Genomic DNA, 14,947 nt, shown 5'->3' with positions numbered 1-14,947 from the left:
GCTGAGAAAAGCGTCCAAGGTGGGCACCAGCTGTGAAATTGTACCAGCTACCATTCAAAACTAATCAGCCTTACACAGTGGCGCTCAGCTTATGGTTTTTCTCCTCATAATTGATCCAAAATTATAGTATTTAAGTCCAACCTGTACGAAAAAGTAAAATGAGAACTGAAATTCCCAGACTCTTATGTAACAATAAATACACACTTTCAGAATATGCTGCCCCGACAGAGCATGGGCCGTCCACTTACATTATGGGCTGGGAGCAGCTGTGTTCTGCAGCTTTGATCAGGTTAAAGCAGCAGAAAGACATGTTTTTCAGCTCGTTTTGTGGGCTTGAGCATGAGCCCTGGGAAGCTCGTCTGCTCCAGAGGCTAAAATTTCCTATTTTCTTTCCCATGCCCTGCTTTAGTCTTCATCTTTCAGAACTTGTTGTCACTTTGGAACACCTGATAGGTGATATTTGTGAAAGCTGATACAACCTGGAATATAATTTCCATATTTCTTCATAATTAAAACAGCATGTGGTGTGTTTCGGGGTGTGACATGATCATGCCAGAGGTAGCCCTATAACTGGAGCTAATTGTGATCTCTCTACGAAGACCACTCTGCTCGAGACAGCTTACCAACTGCCTGGCTCCTTCCTTGGGGGCTGGGGCGAGAGGTGGTGGCCGTGCGTGTGTGTGTGTGTGTGTGTGTGTGTGTGTGTGTGTGTGTTTCCTCCTGCTAAGGACAAGCTGTATCTACATTTTTTTTCTCATCTCCCTTCTTTGGAGGAGGCCTAATCTCCCTTCTTTGGGAAAGAGCACATGAGACCCCTAGGAATGAAAGGGGTAGGCAGCGTATCCTGTAGGATTCATTGTTCCCAGCTCCTGTCAGCCTGATACTTGAGACATAACTTCATCTAATGAGAATTTATAGAGAGGTTTAAGAGTTTGCCAGAACTACACATAAGAAGTATTGTTAGGAGGTCAAGTCCTGGACACATACTCGTTTTCATTCTTCAGAACACAGAGTAAATGTAGAAGGGCACCTTGGCGTGTCACCTCAGGGAACAACCATTCAGATATTATCTACCTTTTAATAGTCGGTGTTTTCAAAGTGCTATGCAACTGAATCTATTGAGTGCCACTGTGTGCCAGGCATTGTGCTAGGTACTACAGGTTCAGAGAAAAAACATAAGACGTGTTCCTTCTCCCAGAGGAACAGAAGAAAATATCAGGGAGCATCACATGTAGGAAACGTATTTCTCACTAAATTTTTGGTTCAGTTACACACACACACACACACATACACACACACACAGTTATGTGTACTGTACCTCAATGTATTGAGGCATATTTCCTATTATGGAAAATAAAGTTTGAAAGCACTATGATAGAGGGAAATAAACATATCTATTAAAAGCAATAAAGTACATCGGTTCTCTAGTAGATACGGTAGGCGACACGTGAAAGGGAATGATCAGTGTTACTGGAGAGATCAAGCAAGGCTGCAGGATGTGGCTTTCGAGCTGGGTCTGGAAACCTGACCCCGCTGTTACTCTCCCTGAGTTAATCAGCTGGGTGGGAGGGCAGAGATTGCAAACCTGCCCCACGGTGGTCCAGGCGTAACATTATATGATTCTGGTAAGTGTTCTGCCCCCTGATGGATGGATGGATTCTTCCCAGTGCTTGGCCTGACAGGGAGAAGCAGAGACCCTTCATTCTCATTCTAGCCCAAGGTGATGAAAATATACGGTAGAGAAGAGTTTCTGCTATCCACCTGGGATCCATGCCTGCAGCACACGCAGAGACACACACCTGCAGCAGTTCAGAACGCCGTGTGGTAGTTAGGCTTTTGACGTATGCGTTCATTTGTCACTGTCCTGATAGAGGCACCCTTTACACTTACAGAAGCTTATAGAAATGTGTAATCAAATCAATGTGTTATGAATAGGACACTATAAAACCCATGAGAGGTTCACTCAGTGAATGAACCTTCTACATATGATTCGTTTAAGATGCTGCATTTTAAATGATTCTGAGTCTTATTTTTATTTCAGTCATTCATTTCAGCTTATTTTGAGTACTGATTGTGTGCTAGGTACCGAGGAGAAAGACTGAGCCCGTACCTAAGGGATCATAGAGCCTGGTTGGGGAGACAGGCAGTAGGTGCCCTTATAGGGATAAGTATGAAGTGCTATGAGAACATAGAAGACAGACCTGGAATCAGAAGAGGCTTCCTAGAAGAGGTGACCATTGAGTTGCGTTTTGAAGAGTAAGTGGGAGTTACGGTAGGCGAAGAGGCAGAGCACTCCATGTGGGAGAGAAGCCCGCATGGGAGCTCCAAGGTCCAAGCACATGATGTGTTCCAGGGACCACTAATGGGGCCACAACAGAAGCAAATGATGAGAAAGGATGAAAAGGAGCACTGTACTGGGAGGATGGAATTTCAAAGCCACTATTATATTAAAGCACAATTATTCTATTAGAAGTTAGCAATTTCAGAAAACCCTGTACTTTACCTAGAAACACATCAAATTACATTCCTTGGACCTGAAATGTTGTTATCTTGGTCAACCAAATATACGTCCTTCGTCTTAGAAAGCAACCCATGGGAACTCTCCTCAGTGCCTGCCACGTGAACAGACCCACTGCCAACACCGAGATGCATCTTTGGGTATCGCACTAGTGGGAGAGCCAACTGTGTGCATTTCTTTCTAATTCACTGCTCAGTGAACTCACTGTTGGCAGCTTGAAATCCATTATGGTGGGACTATTTACACCACAAAAATCAGCAAATACTACAGATTGGGGCGGTTATTTGTTTTTTGTCCTGAAGGGCAACTTGTTAACCAGGTACCAGCACACCACTGGACACTCCCCTCCTTTGAAACTCCTGGCTGGAGACATCCCCACTTGCCTTTTCTCCTCAAAGCGACCGGAGTCATCAGGAATTTGCTCCAGGTCTAGTGGCAGATGAATGAAATACAGCTAAAAGACCCACATATCCATGATTTCAGCTGTTCTCTTTTTTGCCCCCTTTGATTTCAGGTTAAAGGAGATCCAAATGAGTGAATACGATGCCACCACCTACGAAAAGTTTTCAGGTGCCGTTCGAAGGCAGGTGCACTCCCTCCGAATTATCCTGGATAATTTACAGGTAACCCCCATTTATGGATCCAGAAAGTAATCTGGGCCCAAAGCTATAAAGTCATCCAATCCCTCATCAGCCAGTCAGAAAACATTGATCAATGCCAAGATGTTTGCATAAAACTGGGGGTCACCCATGGCTTTCTTAGTTGAGTTCTCCAGGGAAAAGGCTTTGGCCTCCCCTTTCCTCCTGTCCAGGAAGCAGTGATTTGACCAGCAGCCCTAGAAGACACCCTGCTTCCTGCTTCTCCACATGTGAGCCCTGTGAGCATCCCACCACCACTAGAAATTCACAAACGGAATTCTCTTCCTAGAAATCCTACTTCTGTCATTGACTGGAGGGCTCGAGGGGCATTTTGCACCATCCCAGTTGTGTATCTTATTTTCTGTGCCCTTGGCTTCTCCTCCTCCCGCCCTTCCCAGCTCCTCTGTTGCCTACATTTTTGCAGTTTCACAGAGTGATCGCCTCCATACCAATTAATGTTATTGCCCCTAAAAAGATCGATTAAGAGGCTTCAGTATTTCCTAAGCAAAGTTAGTTATTTGGAGATTTTACATTTGAAATCATGTTCTGCACAGACGGCTAAGGAAGGGCTAAGTATTCTCTAAAATCACAAATGAAGTGAGATTGTTTTGTGTAGAGAGAGAGAAGTCTCCTTTCAGGGGAGAAGGGAAGGGGTTTAGGAGCCAAGCTGTGCCGGCCTCTCCACTGTGTTCTGGAATCTTTAGTGTCCTTCCCAAGAAGTGTTTGATTACGTTCAGTTACACCCTGTCCCTCTTTGGTTCTTGTTTGTGATTACTCTTTTTTGGGGGTGGGGGGCATTATTTGCTAAGTATTGGGGGCAAGAAGTCCTCTGATGCAGTTTTAATCTACCACCTTAACTCAAAACTGTGGGAAAGATTCATTTTTTGAAAGATCTAGATTGCATCAGGAGATTAGGAAAAGTTCTGTCATTTCCAAGAGCAAAGGAAGAGAAAAGACCTTTATAATGATTACCTAAGTTCCTAATTTCAAAATCTGGGGAATGTAAGAATTAAGTCATTTGCTTTTTTAAGAAATCCATATACAGTTATTTAGGACAAAACAGCTTAAGATTTTACATAAACTGTGTGAATATCCGAATAGCTGGATTTTCTTTTACAGTTACTCACTTAACAGGAATGTATTGCCATGAATGCTGAGGGCAACTGCTGGGTGGGCTCTGAGCTCCCGGGCAAGACAAGAGGCGAATAAGAGCCAAAGGAGGTTTCAAGGACATGAGGGTGCTAAGAGGCGGGCTTGTGCTAAGACTGAAGAATGACTGTGCTTCAGTCACTCATCCATGTCTTCGGTCCTTGATGCACACCAGGCATTAGGGATAGAAAAATAAAATGTCGCCCCTGCCCTCAAAGAAGGAACTCAAGGAAGATAAAGAAGCAAAGTTTGTTTCCCAAGCTCTGTAGAGAAGTATGTGCACTGTGTGTGGGATGGGTGAGGAAAGGCTTCCCGGAGAATGTGACGCTCGAGTTCACACTTGAAAGGTGCTGAGGATTTTCCCAGGTGCTCGAGGAGTCAGGACATTCCAGACACAGGACACAGCGTGTACAAGTGCTAGTTGCTCAGCATGGTTGAGGACAGCATGTACGTGGTGGGGGACAGCGGCAGGGCACAAGGCTGGCAGTCGTGGGGACCAGACTGGGAATGGGCCTGGATGCTGTAAGAATGTGCACACCGCACTGGTTTGTACCCTGGGGACACACAGCACTGGACGGGTACAAGGGCATATCTTTGATTGAGGGGATCTGAATCCTCATCTGGCATTAGTCAGTGTCTCAATGGGTGTTGATGGGGCACCGTGCTATATAGTTCCTTTTGCAAACATCATCCCATTTCATCCTCAGATGAACCCTTTTACAGAAATGATTAGATTTACACGAGCAGCCAAAGGAAGAGAAGTCAGACCTAGTCCTGCGACTTCTAACAGCAGGACACCAAGTGAGCCTGGGTTAGAATGAGCCTTAGCACCCAGGAATGACTCTCTCCTAAAGGCCACAGTGATGGCACCAGCATCAGAAAACAGTCCAGCTTTGCTTTCAGGGTTCAAATAGAGAAATGAAAGAATACTGTGATGGGCTCAAGGAAAAGGACAAACAAGATTAAATAGATAGAAAACAAGAAATCAACACCTATAAAAAAATCTATAAAGTGATTGGGGTAACTAACCTTCCAAATATTCTCCAATGAGTTTCAGCAAGGTTTTTATTCCCCTCTTTCCTAGAAATCTGAAAAATAACAATTAGGCTTAAGTAATACCAAGAAAGAGTTTTAAGATGTCAGAAAGGGAATAGACATGATTTAACCCTTGAAAAGGTGCCTCAAATGGATGTAGAACTTCCATCTCTAGAAATCTTTACAAATAATACCAGCATTTTAATAACAGCAGGCAATTATTGAGCAATTGCCTCATGCCAGGTCTTACATATCATCATCATCACAATCTCCACCACCACCACCGCCACCACCGCCACCACCACCACCACCGCCACCACCACCACCACCGCCATCACCGCCACCATCGCCACCACCATCATCATCATCACCACAGCTTATTGGCTAATAGTACCAGCCTTGGAGCCTTCCAGCCTGGGTTCTGCAAAATGGGCATGACAGAGAAGAGAGCCATTAGGAAGATTAACTCAGATGACACATGGAAGCCATGTAAAACTGTGCCTAGCAGACAGTGTTCTCTGCAGGAAAATGGGCTTCATTATCCCTTTCATTGTATTCACTTGTATTCATCAGGCAGCATGGCCATCCCAGCACCCAGACAAGTATTTTACATTCATTGTGCTTATTAATTCTTAAAATAACTAGTAAGTACTTTCTACCTTTGATAGATAAGGAAACTGAAACACATCCGTTATCTCAAGGCTTACAATCTTATGAAATATAGATATATTGTTCCCGCCTTACAATGAGGGAACTGAAGATTAGAAAGATGGCGTAACTTGTCTGTGGTCGTGCAGCTCGTGAAGCAAGCGTCTGAACCCAAAGCTCAGGTCCCTGTCATCTGCCAGGTCTCTGTTATCCTCTTCCAACTCTGCAGTTCTGTAGCAAGTCTAATTCTTACACAAGCTCATAACACAGTCTGCGTCGGGATCCAAATGCCAACCCAGTCTGTTCAAGTGATTTTATTGTTAATCCACATAGGTGTCACTCTGAGGAGGACCATCTAGTCCCCAACTTCCAGAGATAGTGCTAGTTACAAACACAGCTCTTGGCCTCGTGTGGAACAGGAATCTTCAGAGTGTGATCAAAATGAGAAAGTTTTGATTTGGTCCCTTCCTGCCATCTTCTGCCAGTCCTGCGTCTCTGATTGACTAATAACTTCCAGCTGTCTTGCCATGTATTCCCAGTAACCGTGGGTGTGTCCTTGGTCCGCAGCACTAAATCTGGCCAGGAACAAGCAGACGGTCGCTGAGATTACTTCCCAAAGCACGAGTTCAGGCCCACGCCTGGGATCCGGGTAGCTGGACTGAGATTTGAGGAACAGGAAATGCTACCACTCATGTCACTGTCGCTTCACCATGTGCCTCTGGTGTAACATATGTCATTCTTCTCAATTAAGAACTCGCTGACCTTCCTGTGCTTCTTGGCCAGATTCTAGGTGAATATGAGTCCTGGTTATTGACCTTTTATGGATCCGCAGCAAGAGTTTTCTTGTTAGAACAGTAGAGTCTATAAGAACCTCAGTTACACTTGGTTGAGAACCTGGATCTCTGAATCCAGCATTCCCCAGCAAAAGAAAATATCCATTCTTACAAATGCCACTGATCTTCATCACACCTTCTCTCCAGTGTTTTGCTGATATATAGTCAGTGATTTCATCCTCAGGCTAAACGGAGTTAGCCTTTCTCTGACTGCTTTGGCTTACAGGATAGCTCCACGCACTAACAATTATGTTCCTGTTTTTTCCTTCAGTGCTTCAAAACTGAGCTGGTGTTCAGATAGATAAAACATGTTCCTGAACACTACATGTGACGTCCACTGTGCTTGGCACTGAGGGCACAAAGCTAATAAGATACGGTCACTGACCTCAGGAAGATTCTAGTCTCAGGATGGGGAAGATGGGCACCTGACCACGTCATTTCCATTTAATATGGGAGGTGTCTGCATAGAGGGACGCATGGGAAGCAGTGGAAGTCCAGGAAGGGGCATCTAGGATCGATTTTGAAGGAAGGGCTACGTGAGCTGAGGCGTGAAGGAGCATGAGTCTCGACCAGACAGAGAAGGGTGGAACAGTACCCCAGCAGTGGGCACAGCATTGATAAGGCAGGACACTGTGGTCTCAGGTGTGAGCTGAGAGCCCATCTCAGGTGTAAGCAGAATACCACCCTGTGTGAAATACATGCAGGGACTCAGGGCTTAGAGGCAGGCAGGGGCCAGGCAAGAAACTTGACTTTATTTTGAGCACCCACTTTGCTCATCGGTAAAGATCAGAAAGCATTTCCCCATTCCTTTTATTTAATCTCTAATAATTGTGTTTCGTCCAGTAGACATTTATTGAATATTTTGCCTAAGAGTTCTTGCTTTCAACAACTAATGTAGGGAAGAGGGCACACGTGTAGCTGTAATAAAAGACACAATATGATAAATGCCACCGAAAGGTTTTAAACAAAGTGCTACATTATGTAGACAAATATGCAAGTAATTTCTAAGCTGGACAGTTAGGGCAAACTCACAAAGGAAATGTCATGTGAGCTGGACCAGGAAGGATAAGCATGGTTTCATTTCTCTTCCATCTCTTCCAAGGGTAGGGGTGGAAGGATGGTCTTGACCAAAGCTTCTCAAATCTTCTGTGGAGAGAGAGGGTCCAGGGTTTTTTTCAGTTGATCATGGACGAATACTTTTATGAAACTAGAAATAAGTGACTGAAAAAAAATGATATAAAAAGTAACACACAAAATACAAACCCATACTACTTACTATCAGATTCAACAAACATCAAATTACTTTGTCATATTGCCATACAAGTTTCTAAATACTTGCTGTCCATTTCTGTTATTTATTTCATCACAGACTAGTAGTAATAAGTGTTCGTACACAGAAGGCAGTTTGTATAGCTCCGGTCTAGACAGAAGAAACCTGTCTGCAGAAGACAAAGATAGGAACACAAGGCTGTTTGGAGAACGCAAACGTCTCCGAGTGACTAGAGCTCGGAATTTGGGGTGGGCTTGGGGGCAGGAGGTAGTGGGAGAGAAACCCAGAGAGAAGGTGAATCCCCAAGGGCCTTGAGCACCTTGCTGACTGGATTCTGAAATCAGTGAGGAGCGTGACCATGACTGAGACAGGGAGTGGTATGGTTCTATCTTCTGTAGGAAGGAGGGAGAAAGTATCAGAGAAGAGAGCAGCGGAAGCCAGGAATTCAAATCATAAAATTACTCCACTTATTCAGGTGGGAGTGATAGAAATCCGGACCAGGGTAATTGAAATGAACATGGAAAGGATGGGAAGTAGGACAGAAGACGGTGCATGATTGGATGTGGGGTGAGGGGGACGGTGAGGTTTTTAAGCCCTAGAGGACAGAAATAGGAAACCCAGAAAGAGAAGCGACCTATGGAAAAAGCAGGTGTTTGGTTTGGATGTTATTTTGTTTTCTCACCACTGAGACACCTATGTAAAAATGTCCAGCATGATATTTGAAGAATGTGAAGATGTGAATCTGGAGTTCAGGACCAAGGTTAGGACCACAAAGGTGGTATCTTTACAGAGATCCATGTCTGTATTTTTCCGGTCATCTGTGTAGCGGAACAGCCAAAGCCAGGGTGAGAGTACAGAGCAGAGAGAGAGGACAGGTAATGACAGCCATATTGGGATGTCTGCATTTTAGGAGCAAGCAGCAGAATGCCAGGGACTCTTTCTTAGCACATGAACGGCTCGTCACTCAGCACATGGCATCAGTGGCCATCACAGGACGACTTCACCTGAGCACAGCTTAGAAACACAGTCCTGACCTGCAGGCTGCGTGAGCCCAGGCATCTAACTCAATATTTCCCGGATGACCCTTAAAATGATCAAAATGGGAAAGAGCTGTACACAGTGACAAACCTATACGATAGTAGCAATTAGGGAAGAGCACTAGTGACACGCAAGAAGCTTTGAAGAATGTCTGCTACACAGTGTGATGAGACCTCTCTGAATGATGGGACCAAAGACAACTTGAAAACCTTCCTGAGAAATAGCATCACCAGCGTGTAAGTGTACAAGACCCAGCAGAATCACGTTAGCATCCCTGACTTGGAGGCAGGGGACAGAAGAGAAAGGCCTGGAGCTGGTGAGAAGCAGATCACTTGACCTACGCTTTGTCACTGCCAAGCAGCAGCATTTGAAAGCAGCAGCCTTGGGGGAGTCATGGGCTGGGGGAGTCTGGGTTTTATGCAGTGGCTACAATAAGCAGAAAGCTGGGTGGGGACTAACCCTGGGAGAGGGGCCAGACCAGCCTGCACTTACACTTGGCTTGAAGACTAGATCAGACACATGCCAAATGGCCCCACTGCAATGGCCTTTCCAAACGAAATAAGAAATAATGTGGAGATGAAGTTCTCGTGCTGTGACGAAGGTCTTTAGTTGTGTAGATTCGGGTCAGCTACTAACACCAGTTTAAAATCTTCAAGGGGCAGTCTAATAACAAAGTGAAGAGTAAATGCAGCCAAGGAGAACCCATCTCATCTGTTCAGCCATCTCATCATTCGAGAATAAGGACACCAAGAAATGAAATACGATGGGATCTATGAAATTATTCTGTAGTGAGGCAGACTAGTAATAAGCATTTGAGATGTAGAGGAAGAAGACACTCCTGGGCTAGAATATTTTCTTCAGAAAACACCAGATGTTTAGAAAACATCTGCTCTGTGTTCCCAGAATTCAAAGAAATTTCAAGTATGTGAAATGAGACATGGAATTAAAAGTATCTGGCTAAGACGCAAGCAGAAATGACAAGGGAGATAGATGCAGTAAGGAAAAATTACAAGAAAACTAAGAATGCAATGCCCAAACGGAAATCTACATTACAAGTAGAAAGAACAGATCGATCCAGTCTTAAGTCTAAGTACTAACGTGAATGGAAAACTTGAATTGTTATTGCAGAGGTTGAAGCCATAAGAAAGCTGAGCAATTAAAACAGAGCATACAGCTAACATACAGAGCCATGAGCCGTCCCAATAGGTCAAATAATGCCCAGCCCATGGTAAGTGCTCAGCAAATACATGGACCGAAGAGGCCACCAAAAAGGACACACAGACACTGATTAAAGTCATAACAGAAGAAAAGTGTGCCGGGCTGAACACTGGCCTAAGTGTATGGATCACTGGACTTTACTGAGTACCCGGCAAAGTTAATGAAAAGAGACCAGCACCCCACCACAGCCTTATGGAGTTTTAACATTTCAAAAACAAAGAAAATGTCCTAAAAGCACACAAGCAGATGAAAAACAAGCTACTATCAGAGAAAGAACAATTAATCTTGCATTAGTTGTCCCTGAAACATTGAATGCCAGAAGATAGTGAGACAACGTCTGCAGGATTTGTGGGAGTAGTGGGGGAGTTGTGACCAAAGAGTTCTGTACTCAGCCAAAGTACAAAGGAGACAGAAAGACATTTTCACATACTCAGAGACTTCAAATATATGTCACTTAAGTAGCCCTTTTGAAAATAACTTTGAAGTAAATATATATACACATACTTACACACATACATACGAGGATTAACAATTAAGTTCGCGAACTTGTTGCAACGATGTTGCTAACCTTCTTTGATATCAGAGGGATTATTCATTATGAATTTGTACCAACTGGACAAACAGTTACCCAAGTTGACTATTTGGAAGGGCTGAAAAGGCTGCATGAAAAAGTTAGACGACCTGAACTTTTCACCAACAATTCATGGCTCTTGCATCACGACAATGTACCAGTTCACACGGCCCTGTCTGTGAGGGAGTTTTTAGCCAGTAAACAAATAACTGGATTGGATCACCCTCCCTACTCACCTGATCTGGCCCCCAGTGACTTCTTTCTTTACCCGAAGATAAAGGAAATATTGAAAGGAAGACATTTTAATGACATTCAGGTCATCAAGGGTAATATGACGACAGCTCTGATGGCCCTTCCAGAAAAAGAGTTCCAGAATAGCTTTGAAGGGTGGACCAGGCACTGGCGTCGGTGCATAGCTTCCCAAGGGGAGTACTTCACAGGTGACTGTAGTGATATTCAGCAATGAGGTGTGTAGAACTTTTTCTAGGATGAGTTTTCATACTTAATTGTCAAGCCTCGTATATATGCACATACGAGTATACTCGTGTATAAGAGGGTAGTCAAAATTGCTTAAGTATGGGAAATTTGTGCTATAAAAGGATTACTGGAAGCAGTTAAACAAAGAATCAGGTCTAAATAATTGTGGTAAATATGTTTAAAAGAAAACTCAAATATCAAGAATAATAACTTTGAAAAAATACACAATATAAAAAATAGTGAATTGAATCATAATACACAGGGCCTAAATTCTCCTATTATCTCAAATTAAACAAAAATCAACAAGTTGATATAGAAAAGTAGAAGGAAGCAAACAAAGAGCATGATCATTTATGTTACATACAAAAGAGACAAGTACGATTTCATTCCTAAAAAGAGAGAAAATAAAAGGTCCATCAGGCTTTTTAAACACTTAAACATGCTGGTATTTTAAAATGTATTTTTTGCACATATGCTATGTTTTCATAAAGATTCCTCTGTGTGGAGAAGGGAATGTCAGGGGTCCAGGGTTAAAGCAGGGAGGCCAGTTAGGAGGCTAATTGCAGTGTCCAGGTGAGAGAAAAGGGAGGTTGGACTAGGGATCAGTGTGGAGATGGGAAGAGATGGGAAGAGTCTCCCGGAAGTTGAGAGGATTTGCCAGTAGACCAGGTGTGAAATGTGAGAGAAGGAGGAGTCAAAGAGGAGGACAGGGGGTTGCCCTTGGGGAGAGCTGGGGGGGTAAGGGGGTGCTGGGGCTCAGTTTTGAGCTGTGAAGTTGAGGTGCCTGTTATGTTGGCACACTGAGAGGTGTAGTCCCAGCTCCTTTGAAGGAAAGACATGAAATTGTTTTTGTTCATGAAAGCTAATTATAAAATGGCAATAAATTGTCATCCAAAGTAATAGTTAATTTTACATCAGCATTCAAGAGTACAAACTCTTCTAACCAGAATCGTCTTTGTTAAACACGCAAATCACTGTTTTCCCTTGCAATGAGATGTTGCTTCAGGAAACGGGGAATTCTTTGAAATGGGAAGATCTGTATGTTTTCTTTTCTTGGAAACACCGTTTCACTATGTAAAGCAGCTAACGGGCATTTAGTGAAATATTTTCACTATGTCAAAATGTTGAGAACCACAAGGATAAATGTTTTATTGTTTCCACTGATTTATACTTTGTTATTGATAAATATTGTACCAAAATTGACCTTAATCTAGTGTAACTTTTTTGCTCAAAATGGTACAGATTAATATCATTAAAAGTATATATATTGGTTGAACATGGAGAAATGTTCAAACAATGGGAGCTGATGTTTAAGAAAAGAACCACTGCTCCCAGGTCTCCTCAAACATCTGTTAATACATATTCATCCACCAACAGTTTTTCATTGATGATCATTTATAGCTTTAGTCTGTAGAATGTATATGCCTTCTGCAAATATTGCTACTTAAATCTTTCTAATCTATTCACTAAAAAAATTCTGAATAATAGAAAATTTGCTTGTTTGTAGAGTTTATAGATCTTGGAAGTCTTGGTTAACCATAACCCAAATAAGTGAAGACTCAATTAATCAGAACACTTTCATTGCTGACATCACAAGTCTGTCACAAACCACAAGATAATTGGTTTTTGTCAGATTGATTCCTCCTAATGTCCTCGCTGCTACAGGTGTGTGTGTGTGTGTGTGTGTGTGAGTCAGTGTGTCAGTGCATGTATGTGTGCATATGTGTGTGTGGGTGTGTGTGTACTTTCTGGCTAACAAATTATTTCCCAGAAAATGAATTAATCAGAATACATCATCCTCTGAGCATTTCAATTAGTCTGTATTCTTTCTGTGAAAGTAATAAAACTATATTTCTCTTTTAGAAAGTCTGTAACATACACCCTTTACTAGTGAAACCTAGATTTATATATAATGAATTCTCATCAGTATGAACTTGTTGTATAATACAAAACAGATGGACATATTTATAAGAATACTTCATGCAATAGGAACATACAAGAAAGAACATGTTTGGCCCTTTGTTATAAATAAAAGCACGTATCTAAATACAGTTAAGAACTTACTATTTAAAGAAGTATTTCGATGAGTCCCATAAAACACAGAGTCCAAAATAAAAAGTACTTCCATTCCGGCCTGCAGTAAATTTTTAAAGAGCGCTCCCTCCAACTCACTGCCCCTCCCGCATCTATTCGGTTTGAGCTTTGAGTTTCCAAGTAGTGGTAGGCTGGCTTGATGGTAGATAATAAATGATCTGTTCATATTTATCTGCAAGTTACATATTTGAAAACTAACGAATAGTGCTACTATTATAAAATTGCCTTTGTGCTCAGTAGTTCTGGATCAAAAGGCTAGTACATGCTTTCTCTTCTCAAAAACAAAAACTACTGTTTTATGTTCCGGAAAATATCAAGGACAAGCAGAACCAAAAGAAATTCATTTATCTACAAATAAAAGTACAAAGGAAAGCAATATACTATATGCCTACCAGAGTGGCTAAAATTTAGAAGAAGAAGAAGGAGAAGGAGGAGAAGAAAAAGCAGCTGTCAGTATCAAGTGGTGGTGAGGACATAAGCAAAACGACCTTTGTACACTGCTTGTGGAAATGTAAGTTGGAAAAGAAACTTTTGAAAACTGTTTAGCGGTATCTACGAGAGCTGATCCTATCCAGGATTTCCATCCAACAGAAATACACACCTATCTGCTCCCAAAGACGCTTTCAGGAATATCCATGGGGCATTATTTATAATGGCCCCAACCTGGAAACAACACAGTGGAGAATATCAACAAAGCATGACAAAGGCATACGGTTGAGTACTGTCACAGCAATGAAAGACAATGAGCAACACAGGTAAGTCTCCCAGGAACAAAGCTGAGCCAAAGAAGCCAGACACAGAAGAGCGCGTAGCGTATGATGCCATGTTTATGAAGTTCAAAAACAGGCCAACCTCAGGCCAACAGGTATGGTGGCAGAAGTCAGAATCAAGGCTTGCCTTTGGCAGGGGGACGTTGGGGTCCAGAAGAGGCCGTGGAGGTATGTGAGGCCAGGGTGCGTTCACGTGTAGTGTCCATTGACCGCTGCATGTAAGATTTATGCACTGTTTTACAAGTGTGTAATACATAAATTTTTAAAGTTGGCCCCCCAAAGAAAGAGTAAGAAAGGATAGCAGATTTATTGAGAAAAGCATATCCGTTACCTTACTTTCACCCCAGTCTTACTAAGTCCTTTTATTGGCATAGGTAGTGGAAACAGCCCTCAGCTAGACGGTGCCTTAAGGGAAGATAACCACCGGTAGGAAATGAAGCAACAGCAGTGTAAGAACATTAAATCCTGAAATCCCTAGGTTCTCCCATGATGGTGAATCCAGAGACAGCAGACGAACATAATCTGCTAAGGAGACGTATTTCATAATTCTGTAACCTCCTTACCAAGGGCGACGGTAGGTCCCCTAAAGGGACCCCCTGCTCCTGAGGCAGCTCCCACGCGGGTACAAGCTTCGTCGGGGGCCTGCCCAGGCCACGCGCGCCCGCTACCTGGTCCACGCGCTGCCCCG

General features: G+C 43.0%; 1 protein-coding gene across 1 annotated transcript in view; it reads left to right on the top strand.

Moving 5' to 3' along the window:
* The window catches only part of VWA8 (von Willebrand factor A domain containing 8), a 298,600-nt gene that overhangs the window by 257,388 nt on the left and 26,265 nt on the right, over positions 1–14,947 (top strand). Inside the window, exon 40 of the mRNA XM_081046044.1 lies at positions 3,033–3,141. Coding sequence (XP_080902170.1) covers positions 3,033–3,141 — 109 coding nt within the window. The remainder of the gene's footprint in view (positions 1–3,032; positions 3,142–14,947) is intronic.

This window comes from Rhinolophus hipposideros (genome assembly GCF_964194185.1).
Source record: "Rhinolophus hipposideros genome assembly, chromosome: 4".
Taxonomy (NCBI): domain Eukaryota; kingdom Metazoa; phylum Chordata; class Mammalia; order Chiroptera; family Rhinolophidae; genus Rhinolophus; species Rhinolophus hipposideros.
Note: the sequence above shows the minus strand (reverse complement) of the source record. Positions and strands in the feature narration are given on the sequence as shown.